The sequence below is a fragment of the Falco peregrinus genome, chromosome 6 (assembly GCF_023634155.1).
Source record: "Falco peregrinus isolate bFalPer1 chromosome 6, bFalPer1.pri, whole genome shotgun sequence".
NCBI classification, from domain to species: domain Eukaryota; kingdom Metazoa; phylum Chordata; class Aves; order Falconiformes; family Falconidae; genus Falco; species Falco peregrinus.
The window spans coordinates 74,906,312-74,925,070 of NC_073726.1; the positions used below are offsets into that span (position 1 = coordinate 74,906,312).

At 38.7% G+C, this 18,759-nt stretch overlaps 1 protein-coding gene across 11 annotated transcripts in view; it reads left to right on the forward strand.

Moving 5' to 3' along the window:
• Positions 1-18,759, forward strand: part of SOX5 (SRY-box transcription factor 5) — a 296,996-nt gene that overhangs the window by 226,038 nt on the left and 52,199 nt on the right. For 9 of the 11 annotated variants that reach the window (XM_027790491.2, XM_013301316.3, XM_005240118.4 and 6 more), the window contains one exon: positions 8,989-9,135. The exons of the other annotated variants lie outside the window; for them this stretch is intronic. In XM_027790491.2, the coding sequence (XP_027646292.1) occupies positions 8,989-9,135 (147 nt within the window). The remainder of the gene's footprint in view (positions 1-8,988; positions 9,136-18,759) is intronic. 11 annotated transcript variants of the gene reach the window in all.

Below are 18,759 nucleotides of genomic sequence, written 5' to 3' on the forward strand. Positions count from 1 at the left end.
ACAGCCCAGTTCAAAGAGCAAATTAAGCTTTTGAATGGGCTGAGTAGATGTCACTGAGCTCCTGTACACATCAGGTAATGGAACAATGTTAATTTATACTTCCAAGGACAACAGATAGAATTGCATGGTACTGCAGGTTCAGAAATATTCTTAATGTCAAGAGAGTAACAGGCTGGAAAGAATGTGTTTCACTGTTTGATATCGTAATTGACAAATGAAGATACAGCTGTGGAGGAGCTTTAGGGAGTGTACTGGGAAAAATATCCAAGTGAAATATTTTCAACATATTTTGTTGTTTAATTAATTTCTTGTCCTCTCCCACACACTATAATATATGGTAATATGGTATTAGTAATATGACACTGTTGCTTCTGGTAGATGATTATCATCCTTGTGCTACCTTTAAGGAGGGACTTCAGTATTTTAGGATGCTGTTCTTACCACAGCTTATCACAAAAGAGTTTCTAGAACAGGCTGAGTGCTGTGGTCCACGTGTACTGCAAAATACCTATTTCACTATTTTGTTCCTGAAAAAGAGGAGGGACAAGTCACCGAGGAATCTTAAAATCAGCAAGATTGAAGAATCTGATACCATATCAGCATTCAAGTGAGCAAATCCATGTTCTCAAAATAAGAAATGCAGTTGACCTTAATCTTTCTACTATGAGTTCTGCACTTAACTTCAGGAGAAACAGAGTATTCAGATTTGAAGTAATTAATTCAGTATCAGTCCTAAAGCAGGCACAGAGTTTTCCTGACTTAATTCCCTGTTGAATACAACAACTTAAAATGCAAACAGAAAATCTATAAATAAAAACTGGCGAAAGAGTTGCTTAAGGAGATGTGTATAAAATAGTGAAATGCCTTAATTATAGCTCAGCAATCTGAAATATATAGAACCTTATTTACAGTAATTCTGCTGGCAGTGTTTGCTTATTAACTACTCTAGTCACTTAATGGATAACAATGAATGATTATATACAGTACCAGTCAAGTAAAGCAATGTAATATGAAATAAGTATTTTGTTAAATGGCCACTCATAGAATTTTGTTCTCTCAAATGGGAAATTACACTTACTGGAGTCAGGTGCTCTAAGCTAGTTGCCAAAAATCTGGATATATAAAAAAATAAGCTCTTGGGAAACATACTTGTGGTAAACAAATAGGCAGTAGTGAGTTTTTTCCTACAAGAGTATAATGTCTGGGCCACTTTACTGACTTCAAGCTTCTAATTTGGAAAAGCTGTACTGGGACAGAAGTCTGCCTGTGAAACCTTCATACAAACATTTCGTTAGAGAATAGTCGGCTCTGTACTTCATTACAGAATAGTCAGTGATAAAGGGAATGAAGTTCACAAAACAAGTGCCCCTTCTTAATTTACACATCCCTGTTGTTTATTGATCTTCTACATTACTACTGCCCATCTTACTGTATACTCCTTAAGGACCATGCTGTCAAGAATATGTCCTTCCTTGAAAGAATTTTTATCTTTTTCATAGTAAAATAAGTTCTGTTGGCATAAAAATAAATAATAGTAATGGCAGCAAGAATACATTATATTCTGGTGCTGCACAACAAACTATAGGAATAAATTGTTGCCAGATTATATATTTTTTAAAATATGTACAATATTAATTACTTTCCTTGAAGGGGATGCTGTTCATCTGCAACATTTCATCCAACAAGCTTTTTCCAGAAGACATTATCAAGTTTCCTCTCCAATATGCATTCCATATAGTCACTCTATTTCAATTACTGTCATATGGTGTGAACATGGTATGTATGAATATGTAGGCCACTTGGGCAGTTTTCCAGTTAAAAACTCTTCATTTGTAAAGAGCAGGCAATCTTAAACACACAGTTTACAATGATACTTTATCACAGAAACTAACAGATCTTATTAGCCTCTGATAGGAAGTGTCTATTGATAAGTTCCTACAGTTACATCCTGTAGGATTGTCTTCTTGTTAAGGCATGGAACAAAGGAGCCACAAGGTCTAGGCTCTAATCAGGAGTTTCCTACAGCCTTCCTGCGTCACCAGGAACAGTCAGCTGATGTCATGGGTGCTGATTCTCACCTTGCTAATATGTGAATAGCATTTATCTATTCAAGAGAATTACAGACTGTTTTTCAAGGAAAACTGAATTTCTTAGCATTTGTCTTTCCCATAGAAGCTACTATAAATACATATATAGTTGTAGTTTAGCGAAAATTATTGTCCTATCCATCAAAATGACATTAGTTTCTAACAAAACTCGAGCTACCATAAATTGTACCTGCATTTTTACTTTGTCTACTGTTTTACAAGCAAAGAAAGCATTGTTTAAATGTACTGCAGTGACGATAGAAGTCTTTATTACTTCCAATGCAGACTTAAAGCTCATTCAGTTTTTCAGTGCCCTGGACTCCAGCCTTGTTTGTGGATGCCAAGGATCCCTGGTTGGTCGTACCATGGAAGTTCCAAATGAGAAAAGAACTAGTGCATTCAGCCTGGCACGGGCAAAGTGGTCCTGTTGACTACAGTGAGATTATTCTCAGGAATAAGGCCTGCTGGCCTGGAACCCTAAAGATCAGCTACCAGAATCGTACTTTATGGAGACTTGTGGTTACCGATTCTAAAAGTGATGTTTTTCTAATATGAGAGGGATGGTGGTTACAAGGCTGTGCTTGTAACTTGCATGCAAGAAGTGTATAAATGAAGCCTTGTTCTGTTTGTGAATGCTTTACAGTTTTTCTAATGAGAGCTTGTTTTTCTTAATGTTTCTTTCTAAGTCTCAGGTTTTTTTAAGGCTAGAGAGACTATTAGATTGTCTAGTCTGACGAAACAAGGGGTAAAATATTATTTGGCATAATAAACTCTTTTTGTTTAAAGTTCATCTTCCAGAAACACATCTGATCTTGACTGAAGCATCAAGAGTCAAAATACACCATTTCTCTAGGCAGTTTCTCCAAGTCTTACCAATGCTCTCTGATTAAAAGCAGCATATTATTTATCTATTAATTTGCCCAGTCTTAACTTTCAAATATTTATTATTGTTCCTTGATTCATGATTTACTTACCTGTTTTCCTCCCTTAGGCTAAATACAGAGCAAAGATAGGATGGGAGTTTTCAAAGGAAGTTAGCTGGTTTCTGTGGGCACAGGAAAGAACAGTGTAGCTATTCAGTATTTACTGTATCTTCTCTAGTTTCTGTGTGGTCCATAATTTTGGGGCGAATTCATCCAGCTTGCTTTTTTTTAAATTTTTTTGCTTGGTGAATAAAGGAAACACTAGTTCAGGCAAGGTCCCCTGCCAGGAGTCTCTGTGGGACATATGCATACCTCAGCACTGGGAGCCAGGGTTGTTTCTTTTAGGCAATGGGTGTGGTAAAGACATACGGTAGGTAGAACAGTAACAATTATTCAACTCTGTCCAGAGTTCTAAACAACAAAGGAAAATAACATAAAACCAAAATAAAATACTCTTTAAGTGCATCTCAGAATGTCAAGCTCTATTGTTCTTACCTGAAATTGGCCCAAAGTGGAAGCTAACAAACTCAAGCACTGAAGCTGAATAAAATTCACCTTGCAGTGGGGTTTTTTCGGGCAAGCTTTTAAAGATGCTTATTGAGTTTGTGTTCACATATTATCTTTGTTTTCTGAAAATCTCCCAGTTGGTGCAACCAAATGGCACTTTAAAACCTTTGCTCAAGGTTTGAATGTACAAATTAGTATGTCCCTTTAAAATGTTTGACTAAAAATCTTTGAAGGGAACTCAAACACAGAAAAGATGAAAGTCTGGCATTTGTACCTTTCTGTATGTAATGAAGAACTTTTTTCATAGAAGATCTAGAATGTATGGCTACCAATTACTAATAAGTGCAGCTTTAATTCTAATTCCTATGGTTAAATTTTATCTGTGATGCCACTACCTTTAAAAGCCTATCTTACAGTAGGGCATCAAATGTTTAAGTTAATTCCTTTTTCTTTCTAATTCCTTGTGTCTTTTTTGAAAAATAGAAAAGGAAACCTGAACAATCCAAAATTAATTCTTTCTGCTGTAATCACTTTGCATGCCTTATATAAGCATAAATTTTGAGGTAAAGAAAATGAAATTCATGTGTTCTGAATGAGAGAATCTCAATTTATACCATTTCTTCCCTGAGATTATGCAAGAATCAAAGAACAGGGCCATTCATGTGTATATTTTTAATGATGGGTCTCAGAATGACAAAGAAACTGAATTGTTGGATCAGTCAACAGTTCAAACATTTAAGCACAGTGGTTTTTAAATTCATCACTGTGGTAACTCCACTGAAAAACTACTTTATATCAGAAACAAATTTATTGCAGTGACTTATTCAGTTTCCAGTACCACCTGTCTCTGTCTTTCTATGGTTTTTTTTTGATAACAGCTCTTAATCTCTACTGTTCACTAATAAAAATATTTTAATAAGAGATAATACTGTAATCCAAATGTCTATAGGTGCTTGAATCAACTATCTCTGCCTATGTAATTGCTAACACTTTGTTTAAGCAATTTCTAAAATTGCTATTAAATCTCATTCTCATTTTCTGTATTAATAGAACAAGAATTCATTTTTAATGTACCCTCAAAGCAGTCATGAGCATTGGTAACATGTAACAGCAATGCCCAAGGGGAAAGTTTTCAAAGCCGGTCTAACCTTAAGGCTTTGCTATTGATGTGCTACAGTCATCAAGCCAAGAGCTGTTAGAGCTAGTCCACTTGGAGAGTTCAGCGGAATACTTCTGCTTAATATATTGGAAGAATTATAAATGGTTTAGATGGTGACCTAGGGAGAAGGGGGAATTTTTGTTTAATAGCTTAAGATCAGAGGGGCAAGATTAAAAAAAATAACTACACCTCCTGCTCATTTTAATGCGTATCACTTTTATTCTGATGGTTTTGCTTCCACACAGATTTCCGTAAGAGGTTAATAAGAAAACATTAACAAGACATGCAATATTGCACATGGGCAGGGGAGCTGAAACATCGTCATTTAGTTATAAATAAACAATAGATGTTACTTTTTAATTGCTTTTCAGAAGCCAAATCTGCCTTCTTGAAGAAGTATTATCTATCTTATTAAATTTGGATTATTATCCTTATTTCATTTATTATGTATAGGAGAAATAAAATTATCTAAAGCAGTAGTGCTTCACTGATTTCAGCTGAATGCCTTGGTCACAATAAACCAGTCAAGACCCTATAGATTAATAGTCCTGTATGAGTTGTAGGGCAGCAAAATGACCTTGATTGCTAGAATTTGAGACTGAGCCTTTAGATTAGCTGAAGGTAGTGGAAGTGGCTTCAGAAGTCTCTATTTGGGGTACAAATTAAGAGGCTCAAGAACAGTGTATTACTGCAGTGATACAGAATAACATAATTTTCATTGCACTTTTTGAGGTCTTGGTTTCATTACTGTGAAAAGTGTAAGGGTACATTTTAGATGATGGTTGAATGTTTCAACAGAGACCAATTCATACAGTGTTCCAAAATCTGAATCTCTGTTGAGGAAGCAGGGGTAGAAATGTTTGGGGCTTTTTTTGTTGGAGTTCAGTTTGTTTACGAAATGAATGCATAAATTGTTTTCATTTAGCCATCTTGATTCACAGCATTTCATCATACCATTGCCCTTTCCTAGGGTATAAGCTAAAGGCCATCATGTCCTAAAACAACTAAATATGAACAGACAAATTCAATAATGTCAAAGTTCAAAAATATTAACAGTCTAAGAAATGTGCTGTGTGTTGTATATTTCTATCCATTTTTTGAAAGGGAGGGAGGAACATGGGAGCAATCTTACTAGTTAAATAGGAGTCAGACCCTTGCAATTTCAAAAGCTACATGTTTTTCACTTTAAAGCTGGGCTTGATGTTGCTTTTCAGTAGAATAGTTCATTTGTGTTGCAGGAAGGGACTTTTTAAGAGGGTCCTCTGACAAGGAACCTCTTATAAAATTTTATTTAATGTTTGTTTTTAATTCTTAAAATGAATGGAATAGAGGTGAGATGTTGAATCTGATAACAGGAGGACAGACGTTTGTATGAAGCATGAATGAAGGCTTTATAGGTTTTCTTCCACCCCTCTTTCCAGATTAGTCCACGCTATACTGTGTGCTTCACTCTCTCGAGGTATAGCTGTCCCTGAACTGAGAATAGGGCATGCATCTGAACTTCCATGTATTCCATTTATCACTTTAAAATATGGCTTTCTCCTGGACTGTTGCATCAGGAAATTCATTCCCCATGCTTATTTAGTTGTCTGCTTTGCATGCATTGTCACAAAGGTGGCTGGTGGCAGTATAGAAAGGAGGAACAAAAAGCCTTCCAACACATTTCTCAGGGACTGCTGAACAGGTGTAACGTATGGATTATTGGACACCATGTTGTGCATGTATTTTGTATAGTTTAGTTCTTGTGAGCCACTCTTTGGACCTCAACAGAAGGTTGAGAGCTATGTTTGAGTTAGAGATTTCCCTCTCTTTTCAGGGTAAGGATTCTGTTTGAAAAATCTTCCCCAAAGTCTCACAGAAATTTCTAGGAGGCTCAATCCTCAACAGGCCAGTCCCTGTATGGCCTGTCAATGGTCTCCAGTTGGTTCAGGACTGCCAAGTGTCCAAACCGACTATGTTATTTTTACCTTTCTTTGTGGACTAGACATACTCTCTTATATCTAATCTATAGATTAGCAGCAAGCTTGAACGTTTCCTGCTCAATGGCCATTTGACTTTCTTTTGTGTTTTTCCCATAGTTGCCTCAATTTGTTTTGTCATTTTTTTCAATAAGGAGCAAAAGAAAAGGAAAAGCTTTCCCTAGGTCTGCTCTGTCATCACTAGAGTCTGATTATGTTTGAGCTGTTCCCTAGCCATGTATCCTATTTCTTAAACTACTGTTGCCCTTCTGATATATTAATTGGTACATAAAGCTTGCTTGGTTTTCCTTGAACTGCCTGCTACATTTCTTCTTTGGTTCACACATACCCTTGTTCCTTTCTCCTGCTGGATTTAGTCTTCTTTTGAAAGAATGAATGGATATGAACTTCAACTGATAAATAACACGCACTTGAATCTGTGACTGATCTGTGGCTGGATTGGTTTTGATTACTTTTATCTGTAGATGATTTGGATCTGTTTGGCTCTGATTGCTGGGGGTAACATGTAGAATAATAAATAAATTTGAGGAAGAGGCAAAGAGAGAATGGATGAATGAATGGATGACAGGGAAAGCAGGAGACTAAACAGAAAGTGATGGATAAATGGTGGTTAAGAAGTACAGAAAAATAAGGAACAAGCAATGATGAAAGTAAATAAAAGAAATAAAAGGATTCAAAATTTAAAAGAGGAGAAAGTCTGAAAAGAATAGAAAGAGTGGAAAAGAAGTAAGAATTAATTTGGTGCCTGATCACACCTAAAAGAGCAGAAGTGGGCTACTTTTAATTATGTGAAAAGGCTAGGATTGTGCACTAGTGAAGGGAGGAGTTTGTACAGGCAACCACAGGACAACGTCCAGGCTTGTGGAAGACTCAGAGCAGTAAATCTTAAGTGCTTGCTACAGGGCTTACGTACTGTAAACTCACATTAGCAGTGTCTCTCTACCTTTTGCACAACTCCATGTGGAATACTCCTGTAATGAATCCTAATTTTCCTCTTTCAAACTTGATGGTTTGGGTTACCGTTTCTTTGTGCCCTCCAGTCTGACCTTTGTTCTTTTATCAGCGTATACAGTTAACTAAAAAACAAGAGCAAAACAAATAAGCACCACTAACAAGACTTTTTAGACTAGACATATTGAAGCCCCCCTGTTTTTTTACATCCACATCCGTGTTTCTGCATGTTGTCCCTTGTCACGTTGCATCTCAGAAGCTCTGTTAGCACCTGCAGGCAGAGATCTCCGTCATTCAGTGTTACACATTACACATGTACTGCAACAGCACAAATCATACATAGCATGAGTCTTTGAAGCAGATACTGTGACTGAGGGGGGAAAGCCTTTGTTACTACATTACCTGCTGTCTCGGGCATCTGACTGCTATTTGGCTTTACCTGAATTCCTCTCTATTCACACAGCAGCAACAATTGCTGCTTCTCCTGCCCGCCATGTTTATTCTCTCCACTTTTTATTTGGAGGTCAGGGGAGCTTCAGGGCACTGCCCGTTTGTCTGTTTTCTCTCTGCTTTTGACCTCTATCCATTAAACTCTTATTGTAGTGCTTAACTTTAAACAGATGACTCTGGTTATAAGTATTCACATGCTAATAACCAAATACGTGTTGAAAGTGCCTTGCTGGTGTAGTTTTGAAGAGAAAAACTTCCCCACTGTGTATCTGATTTGTACCTATAACAGAAAGGGTTCTTAAGTCTTGATTGGAGCTTCTAGTTGCTGATGGACTGTTCATTACCATCAGTGTGTATATATTTATATTGGCTGTAGTGGTTCCCCAGACCCCAGCTGAGAGTGGACTCTCACAGTAAGTGCTAAAGAAAATTTTGACATTCCCCATCCCAAACACCTGACAGCCTGTACAAACAAGGCAAATATAGCAGGTAAGGTAAAGCCACATAAAATGGTAGCACAGAGACCATCATATCAAACATTGTGTGAATTTCACAGGGGTTAATGTGTATTATTGATGGAGATGCTGTTATGCCTAAGTCATCTCAGGAAAGGAAAGATTGCCCAGTGGCTCAGGCAAACCATGAAGATTAGCTTTTGTTCCTTGTTTTGAATCCGTGAACACACAGGGATGCTGGGACATTTCTCATGGTGACGTCTGTCATTCATCCCCTGAGGAATGAGTCATGAAAAAGTTGAGATGACAGTTCTTGTCTTGAAATATACTGGTGTGCTAAATAAAAAATAATCATTGGAAGGAAAATATGTCATCTGCAGTAGGAGGAGTTTTGAGAAAATTAGCTATTTATTGATTTATTTGTCTCTCCTCTCTCTCTCCCCACACATCCCATTTTTTATTTGTTTGTTTTTACAGCAGTTGTATGCTGCCCAACTTGCTGCAATGCAAGTGTCTCCAGGAGGCAAGATACCTGGAATGCCCCAGGGTAACCTTGGTGCTGCTGTATCCCCTACCAGCATCCACACAGACAAGAGCACAAACAGCCCTCCACCCAAAAGCAAGGTACTGTACCAGACCCTGCAGCATCGTGTTTCTGACAGTGTGGGTACCTGCATATGTGTTTTTTTCTAAGGGTATCTCTGTACCTCTCAGTTGCAGGCAGCTTTGTTCTCAGGATGGCTTCCTGAAATAGGAGGATATTCTTAGTGCCATTTTTCCAGTGGGAGGACCCCAGCACAGTAATGCCAATTAACCATTCATACATGATGTTGGTAACAGACACCACCTCAGCTGAGATCCCGTGGTTCCCTTGTGTGTGCTAGCTATCACACTGCTGTTTCTTCCATCTTCAGTAACTGGTGGCAGGCTGAGGTGACCAGCTCCTATTCCAGCACACAACTGTTGTTTCCTTTCAGAATGCTAAATGGGAATCAGGTTAGCGATGTCTCCATGAGGGATGGAAAGTGGTGGGGCATGTCATCTGTGGCCAGATACTGTCCCGGGTTCAGTGAGAGTCTGGGGAGGACAAGTTTCCAAAGCAAGTGCCTGTTGTGTCATAGAACACGGCTGCAATCTGTCTGTCCAGCGATGGGCCCTGATGAGTAACCTTGGTCATAGCAGGGCAGTCATATTCATTTAAGAGGTCAAGCTAGCAGCTCGTAGTTGCATCTGTATAATGCCACCAATGTGTGACTAGTTACACCTAGAAAAAAGACACAGAGTATGTCCAGTGGCAGATGAGCTCAGCATATGCCACAGCTGAGCAAAACTAACAGGTCAAAATTGAATGGCATATCTTGGGTGTTGCAAAACAACTAGGAAGAATTTAGCTAAGAAATGTGGGGAGACTCAGTCCCATTTAGGTGACAGTAAGAACTTGACAAAAACATGTCCTTTCTTTTTGTTAGTATCCATGTCCCTTATCATGTCAGAAAAGATTCCTTGAATTGGCAGTGGTGTCCTGTTTTTACCCTAACAGTAAAACAACACAGATTAGAAATAACCAAACAAATAAATAACACCATTGTCAGCTCAGTGAGATACATGTTCAAAGAGTAAAATAGATGCTGTGAAACCAGTAGCTGTTGTGTTAATGAATCAAGCTCTGGGTCTGCGTTTTCTTTCTTCTCTCCTCAGTGTAGACTTTCTGACTTCCCAAACCTTATCCTTGGCTTGGCCTCTTCTTTTCTACACTGTAGAGCAAGGAATCACAAAGCCATGCAGTGCTTAATGACAGTTTCGAGGGTTTTTTCCCCAAAAGTTGTGTCTATGAGTAACAAGAAATTTTTGTGCATTTTACAAGGGGGGTTTTGTGTGTGGCTGATGGCTTGTAAGATTGACTACACTTAAAATTCTGATGGTGTTTTTGGATCTCTTGTACATAAGCAGAATGTCTGATGAGATCTAAGGGGACACTATTTATTTTGTGGCAATTGTGGAATTAGAAGGCCTGCCGTATCTACCAGTAACATCAAGCGTAGCCATCTTACTGGCAGCTGTCAAGATCGGCTCTGTTCTCCCTTGTGTTTTATTGCTTTTTCATATTTGTAGGTGTGCCAGTGCCTTTGGCTTGCAGTTCTGTAGGACACAAACAAAACTTATTTGCAAATTGAAAAGAAACAAAAAAAAAAAAAAGTGGGCCAAAAGGAAAGGAAGGGGGCTCCAAAAGGCTGTAAAATTGTGCAGCGTGAGCCCTGTGATGCATGCTGTTTTCAATCTGCTGTGTGCCAGTTGGAGGCTCAGAGAGAGAGCGAGAGAAAAAGAAGGGATAATGCTGAGAAATGATAGAGTGGCTGTGACCTCCAAGCTCAGCCTGGAAATCCAAGACATTGATTTCACTTAGCATTCCTGCTGAGAAATCCGGCGGAGTTCAGTTGTAATAAAAGAACAAGATTCTGTTCTAATGGTAATGGCGTATGACAGACATATCACTTTGTCTGTCCTCAGCACCAGAGAGAGGAGAATTGGAGAAAGGTCACCTGACCTGCCTGTGCTGTTGTGCGAATGCTGTACTGAGCTTTGAACTCCAGCCTGGAAGCACAATTATTTATAATACTAAATGATAAAGAAACCTTTATAGAGCCTACAGTAATTAGAATAAAGCTTATACAATAGTGCAGCGGCCTGGCTCAGAAAACATGCTGGCAAATCTGTCACAGTGGCAGAAACTGAAGCTTATGTGTTGAAACTAAACACCTTCGTTTGTGTCTGTGTGGACCTTCCTTTGCCTTTGTAAAGCTTGTTTGTGTTCAACAGCTCCAAAAGTTTATTGTCTGCTGATTTTTTTTTTTAATTTATTTTTTTTAGCTGTTGTCAGGGAGTATGTATATTTCACAGCCATTTGTAAAATTTTTTTTTAATCCCCAGCAGCAACTCAGTTCTTGAAGTTAGTTTGTGGTGGTCTTTCTCACTGTTACTGTATGTCAAACCTCCACAGATGAACAGTTAATGCCTTAGACAAGCTTTCAATAGATGCTGTTTGCTGAATCTCTATTTTCAGCCCACAGTTTACACTGGCGCAGCTTTGGTAATATGCTCAAGTGTTTGGAGACAAGGAGACAGCCTTACCTGAGAGTGTGTCAAGCTACTGGCAAACATCTAGGTCACTTCTGAAAAGCTCTATTTTTTTCCCTCTTGTATAGTGTTAAAGTTAGTGTGCTGCTCTTTGCAAGGATTCTTCAAAGTCGGCCTCAGCAGCAGATGGAACAACTGTTGGCTCTAGAAATGCTGAGAAGCATCAGGGGGAGTTTGCCAAGGATCATCCTTTAAATCTAGTAAGACTTGAACACATCCCTGAAACTCCTCTAAGACCTTGGCAACTCCTGTTTTGGCAAACCTTTTATCAGTGGCCCTCACCAGTGTTTGAACATTGTGCTGGGCAGACTACCCTGGCATCTTCTGTTGTCTCACTCGCCTTTCAACAGATGTGACCTGGAATAGCCAAATTCACTTCCCAGGTTTCTGTACTGTAACTTTTAGGAAGCCATGAAGTAGAGATGCCATTATGCTGTGCTGCACGCATTCTGTCAAGTTTTGGTTAGGAAACTGAGCTGGTGTCGTACACTCTTCCAAGAAGAAATCTGTGCCAGAAAAATTGATTTAAGAAACAGAGCTAGTGGAGCCTGTCCAAAAGAAAATGCGTGTGTCTTGCGGAAATGGATTTTAACACAGCTTCTTCTTGAGCAGTTTTAAAAACAGCCGGTATGCTAATCATACCATTCAAATTTACCAAGGCCTCCTCCACAACCCATTTGAAAGGCAACTATTTTTGAAGTTTGCCAAATTGTGCTGGATTTCCAAAGTCTGTCTTAAGCACATTTTGCCTTTGATCGTGTAAATGCTTGCATGCTGCTCTGTTGGGTGTTCAAGGTGGTTGCACGCTCCCAAATAAGTAGGAGAGAACAGGCACAGGTGCAGATAAGAACTAGGCAGAATAACTTACTAATCCATCTTGTGATTAACTTCAAGCCTCTTGCTTGTACAGGGCCCTGCAGGACAGAAAAAACCACAATGTGATAGAGGACATGTTTATCTGAACAGTGAGCCTTACCATGCTACCAGGATTCTCACCTGGTAGCTAGTCTTCACTGACTTCAGGCGAGGTGCATTATACCCTTGAATAAGCACAGCAACATCACCCTCAGTTGTAAATGGCCAGGGCCCTGTTCATTCCTGCCTTTGTTCCTCGCTTTTGATGTTGCACATCTAAATATAGCATCTAGTGCCTGCATGATGCAATATCCTAGCCCTTTCAATGTAACCTTTCAAGTACAGGAATTCTGGAGTGAATTTTCAATGTAGCTTGTAAATGTAGCTAAATGATTCCCCATATTTAATGGAGCACAATGCACTGTCTGAAGCATCTGCTGAAAAACAGGAGCAATTCAGTGTGAAATGTGACAGGAGAGAATTCCTGGACACTTTTCTGTTAACCTTGTTACGACCTCAGCCCTAACCCTACTCACAGTTGTGTCTCCCTCAATGGCAACAGCACACAGATTGTCCAAATCAATTTTTTTGTTCTTTTCAAATACTTCTGGCAGTGATGTTACTATTTGCTCAGCAGTAGCACCTGGGAGTTGTGACAAGGAAAGGAAATGTGTTTCAGACAAGCCAGAAACAGCACTAAGCAGTTGGATATACACAATCAGATTCTCCTCAACTGCAATATCCAGACAAATATCAGTGTGAATCCTTAACTGAAATTGGTACTTTATTTTCACGTTATCCGATCCTCTGATCACTAAAGTAAACATTGGATTGAAATTTTTTCATGTCTCCTATAGTCAGCAATAGAATTGCCTTTGAAAGACTTAAAGCTTGCCCGCTGCAGATTGACCTTAAAATGGCCAGAGACTTTCCACGGAAACTTCTTCCATTTTTGAGGAATTTCTGATGATGATGCTACAGTTGCTGCCACATGCACCAGCTGTGTCTTGCATCCTGTTTATAGTATACAAAGGATAGAAAGGGACCAACAGTGTGCTTGCTCCATTCTCGCCCGGGCAAGGTAAGCCCAGATATGAAACTACAACTGAGTCACTGTTGACTTTTTTACCACGTACATCTCATACCAGGGATAAAATAAAGTATAAGAGTCTTTAGAAATGGGCATTTTAATTCAGACACACCACAGGGTATATTAGGAAAAATAAGTGTACTATTTATTATAGGGTGGCTGGTTGGGACTTTTCCTGTCCCAGTCAAAACTGATTATGGCACTATACTTCCCAGTTTCAGTAGGGGAGCTTTCTTGACTCAGGATAAAAATATTACGAAAAAAAAAGAAAAACATCAGCAGGGAAGGAGAAAGAAAAAGGTCCTAAAATGGCCTGGTAATAAGAACACTCAACTAGATATCTTCCTGATTCTACTTCAGGCAGATTGTTGACTTGAACTTCATTTTAGGTGAGTGCCCTGAGCAGCCCTGTTAACTTGGGTATATTTGTCTCCCTTTCCCTCATTTCTCTCTTTTGTACCATAGTGCAGAAGGTGAAAATTTATTCTGGGGAAATCTTGAGGAAAACACTAAGCTCCATTATGTGCATAGCTGCCTCGGCTTGCTTGCCACATCAAGCTATGACTATCGCAGAAGCCTGGCTGATAAGTGGACATACAGATTCCTTGTACCCTCAGAGCTGCCATTTTTGAACACATTAAAGGAAAGTATTTAATTTCAACTCCACAGATGACAGATGCATTGCTATTCAAATGCAGAAGAATATCGGTGTTTCTTCTTCGTAACACTTCTTTCTATTTAGTGGTATCAAACATTTTTGGAAACGAGCTAATTGTTTTTTGCACAGCACTGTAAAGTACTTCAGCTGTAAAGAGGGAAACTGTGTGATAAAGAATATTGATCATGGCTGTGTACAGGTGATCAAAGGGCTTGACTGCTTGTGTTAGATAGGGTCCTCTTCTCTTCAGGGAAAAGAATTTGGCCCCGTCTGAAGCTAACCCATTGCACATATTAGGCCTCATATACTAATGACAATTACTGTCCTCTTTATTGGTTGAAGAGCTCAGCAGCTGCTGAATGCCTATCCAAGCAGCAGGAAATTAAGGCATCCTTATTTTCATTAAAGTAGTGAGGTATTTTAGAGTGAAGAACAAGAGTTCTCATTAAAGTGACACAAGACGCACCATCCCTGCTAGAACATCAAAGCTATGTTTACAGAAGGTTTATCTCTGAGATTTGCAAAGTGCTTTTATTTTTGAGAATTTCTGTGTGGGACACAATTCTTTATATGCCATTGACTAAAAAAAAACAACCAACCAAACAAAAAAAAACCCGACTGTAAACTAATCTACTAAGCTTTTCAGCCCTAGAATAACCGTTAGCAGTAGAATATTATAAATCAGTAAATTCAAAACATTTTTCAGTGCTTACTTTTCCCAGTCACCTTGTCAATGCATTACACAGGTGAGAAATAGCCGTAAGATAACTGAGGAAAAGTTTACAGTGTGAGTACAGTGATGTACAGGGAGCTGTAAATTGAGGTCTCATCTGCCTTATCTGTGCTATGCTACTTCTTTAGCATCTCTGACTATTCTTAATGGAGGCCTTGTAGCTTATTATCTCTTTACCGGGAAGAGATAATAATTTTAATTTTACTGCTCATGCTTTTAGTCCCAAATAGCAAAATGTGGAGTTGGTGACAGAATCTTTGAAACTGTTTTCTTCCTCCTTGCTCTTCTCACTGTACATGACATCCAGGCATATAAACAGTGACTTTTTAAACTATTTGCTGGAGCACAATGAAGTGGTGTGTATTAATGGAACTTCTTATGATGTCTTTCTAAAATGGAAAATGTGTTCTGAACAATAAAAACAATGTTAATAGCAGTGTCTAAAAACCAGCAGCAGTAGGGGCTTGCATGGCATTCTACCTGCCTCCCACCCCTCCCTACTTTCCTAAAAATAAATTAGACACATGGAGGGGTTCCTAGGATGCTTTTTCAGATTAACTCTCTGCTCTGTTTCCTAATATCTTGTGTCTCTGGCAGTAGTCTGTCTCTCAAGCAGAGTTGCCAGCCACTCAGCCCTTGTCAGGCTCAGTGGGCACGTTTTATAATGAAAACTCAGAAGAAAACATAACAAAAAGGGGGGAAAAAAAACCCTCTGAAATCTGTGATCACAGAACAAAAGCCAGATACACAAATTAAGCAAGATCACTGCATTTCTGAAAGGGAGGTCTTCAGAAATCAGGCAGGGAACAAAAGAGATGTAAAGCAAAACAGTAGTGACAATACACAATATGTGCCTCTTACTAGTTCACTACCATTCCTTGCCACTAGTGCCTTTCTTACCTGGCATGAATAGATAAAATACCCACGTTTTCCTTGGTGGAAAAGTTGGTGGAGTGGGCAGCAGGCAGTAATTTTCATTCTTTTTGGTTAAATGATCTACAGCGTTGACTTCATACAAGATACTACACCACACTATTACTTTCATGAGGCAGCTACTAAAGCCACCTTCAGTCACAGATCCCTCAGTGTTCAGGAACACTGGGACTTGGCACGTTTTTTTTCTGATCTGCATCTTATTCTACATCTTACTTAGAAATACCTAAGCATTGACTTCTGCAGAACCTTTCTGATGGAACTGCCCATCTAGTGTCACTTGAAACAAAGAGCTTGAATGAGAAAGAGCAGCATTTTGCAAGAAGAAACTGGAAGAGTCCCGAACAAGCAGTGTCACAAAGTCAAGGTTTTTTAATGCCAGTGAGGTAGCTGTTGAGCTAATGTTGTCAGTTGTCCATGCCGTCTTAAGAATAACAGTAAAAGGCCTTTAGGAGAGCATGTTATCTGGAGTTGCATAATGGAACACGGAAAATTTAGATTTTTCTAGTTGCAGTGTGTTTTGTTGATCCTCCTCATGTTTGGGTGGATTTCTTCCGTGGGGAGAGTTGGAAAATGTTTAGGCAAGGGTCTTTCTATTGAGGAAAGGGAACCAACTGTGAGAGAAATATGTGTTGAGTTCATCTTGGCACATAGTTTTTCATGGGGAACTGCTTAGTATCACAGCACTGTAAAGACGAAGGACCAATATTAGCTCAAAGTTAAATATAGATAATAAACCAGACAGTTATGCCAATATGAGATGAATTTCTAGTTTCCTTCATGATATTAAATTTCTGTAAATTAAAGGTCATCCTTTATTCCAGAGATTTTATTTTTTAGACTCCAAGCTGTTAGACTCTCTAAATCTAGGAATGTGTTTATTCCAGGAGCACAGGCTTGTGCAAAATAATGGTACTGTAATAATGTCCCTGTTTCATGGATTAAGAGGCAGCTTGAAATGGAGCAGAGGACTCTCATTCTACCAGATCCTTCTAGGAAGGAGCCAGGTACTTCAGGAATTAAATCTTCCCTTTTGCAGCTTCAGCTTAAGTGTTTGGGTATTCTGCAGCATGTGTTATTAATCAAAAGTAAAGTGCATAGGCTGCATTGGCAAGGCTGTCTGCTGGACAGCAATGTAGCCGTCTTTTACCAAATGCAGAACTTCTTTTCAACACAGAAAATAAATTTCTGAGGTGATTTAATCAGATTTTAATGTGATCAGTCTAGCACCTTCCAGAAACTGCTTGCTTTGTCTGCAGAAGGGTGGTTTGCTTCTATGTACTAGGTTTGAAATTAGCTCCTCTTGACACATTCGGGCACAATGCAATTCAAACTAAGAATCAAATAAATATATTTTGCAGTAAGTATTCTTGTACCCACAGCTGAATCATTATCATTTAACAAGGGAGCTCTACAAATTTTTTAATCTGAAACATTGTAATCTGTAATCCCTGGCATCTGTGGATAGCTGAAGAGAGGCAACATTTAGCAGCAGAATGGAGAATGCTGTTCAAATTCAAACAGACAGTTTCTTATAGTTTACTATTAACTCTAGAGTTATGTGAGTGCTTAGGAAATATTTCACTGAAGTTTCTCAGAACTACGCATTTGTTGTACAGAATGCAGTTTGAATTGTTTAATTCAAAACAAACTGGTACAAAAGAGGGTTTGAGAGAAATCATCTGGAAATTGTTACTTTAGAGTACTCAGATTTTTCAAAGCAGCGTGGCTACATCTTGTGATTTTATAATGGATAGTTTCCTTACAGTTCCAGCTCCTGGAGTCATGTGAATATGTGAGAATCTCATTTGAACAAAAAGCTTCAGGCTGTCATGGCTGAAACTTACAGATGGGTATAAATTTATCTCAAAGGCTTATAAAAAAGCTAACAAGATGAATCAATGAGTTACTATTTTAATCAAGTGGGATTAATTTTCAGTCTCGAATCATAGAAGACTTCATGTTGGCAGTTCTGCTGAGGCATAAATATTTCTCAGCAGAATTAGACCTTTTACCATAGTATCTCCCAGTAAGTGGTTCAGTAGTGTCCAGAGAGAACATTTGAGAGCATCCAAAGAACATCAGAGGCAGGCAAGCTGATACAACAAACCATTTTGGTTTTTGATATAATTTAACAGGATTTAATATATGAAACAAATTTAAAATTTTGATCTTGATCATGTGCCTTTATCCACTAATGCTGCCAGACTATGAATTAAAATGTGTACTTTTAGTACTACTGAATGAGTTTAGTTTCTGTTTGTTTGTTTCCAGTTGCTACATTTTTCTCTGCTGCTTTTAAAGGAAATATAAGCTAATGCCGTGACTGGAATCTCTGGGGGGGGAAAAAAATAAGAAAAAAGTCTTTGATAAAATATTGCTTGGTATCTTGGCATGCGGAGTGCACGGAGGAGAAGATGTCTGTAATGGAAACTCTGGAGGGAAGGCTTTTCCGTTTCCAGTAAGGTTCCAGAAAGAATACAACTTTGGGCATTTCAAAAGTTATTAGTATTTCTTAAACTTTTTTGAGTAGATGTGCCAGCACCTGCTAGTAGATTCAAAATAAGGGGCCATTTCAAAAAGCTATGTGTGTATGGAGATGTAGCACATGGGTTCGTACAGGCTTTCAGCTGACATGCCAGGCAGTGACATGTCACGTCATGAATCAGCCACATCGTGTTACGTGATTTCAAGCTAACAGAACACAACAGGAGTTACATAGTGACAAACACAACCCAACATGACATATCCATGGGAAAATTGGCACAAAAAGCTTCTTAAAGTTGAGTTTCAGGGGTACATTTATTCATCTCCAAAATGCTCCAGAGAAAAATATGAAGCAGT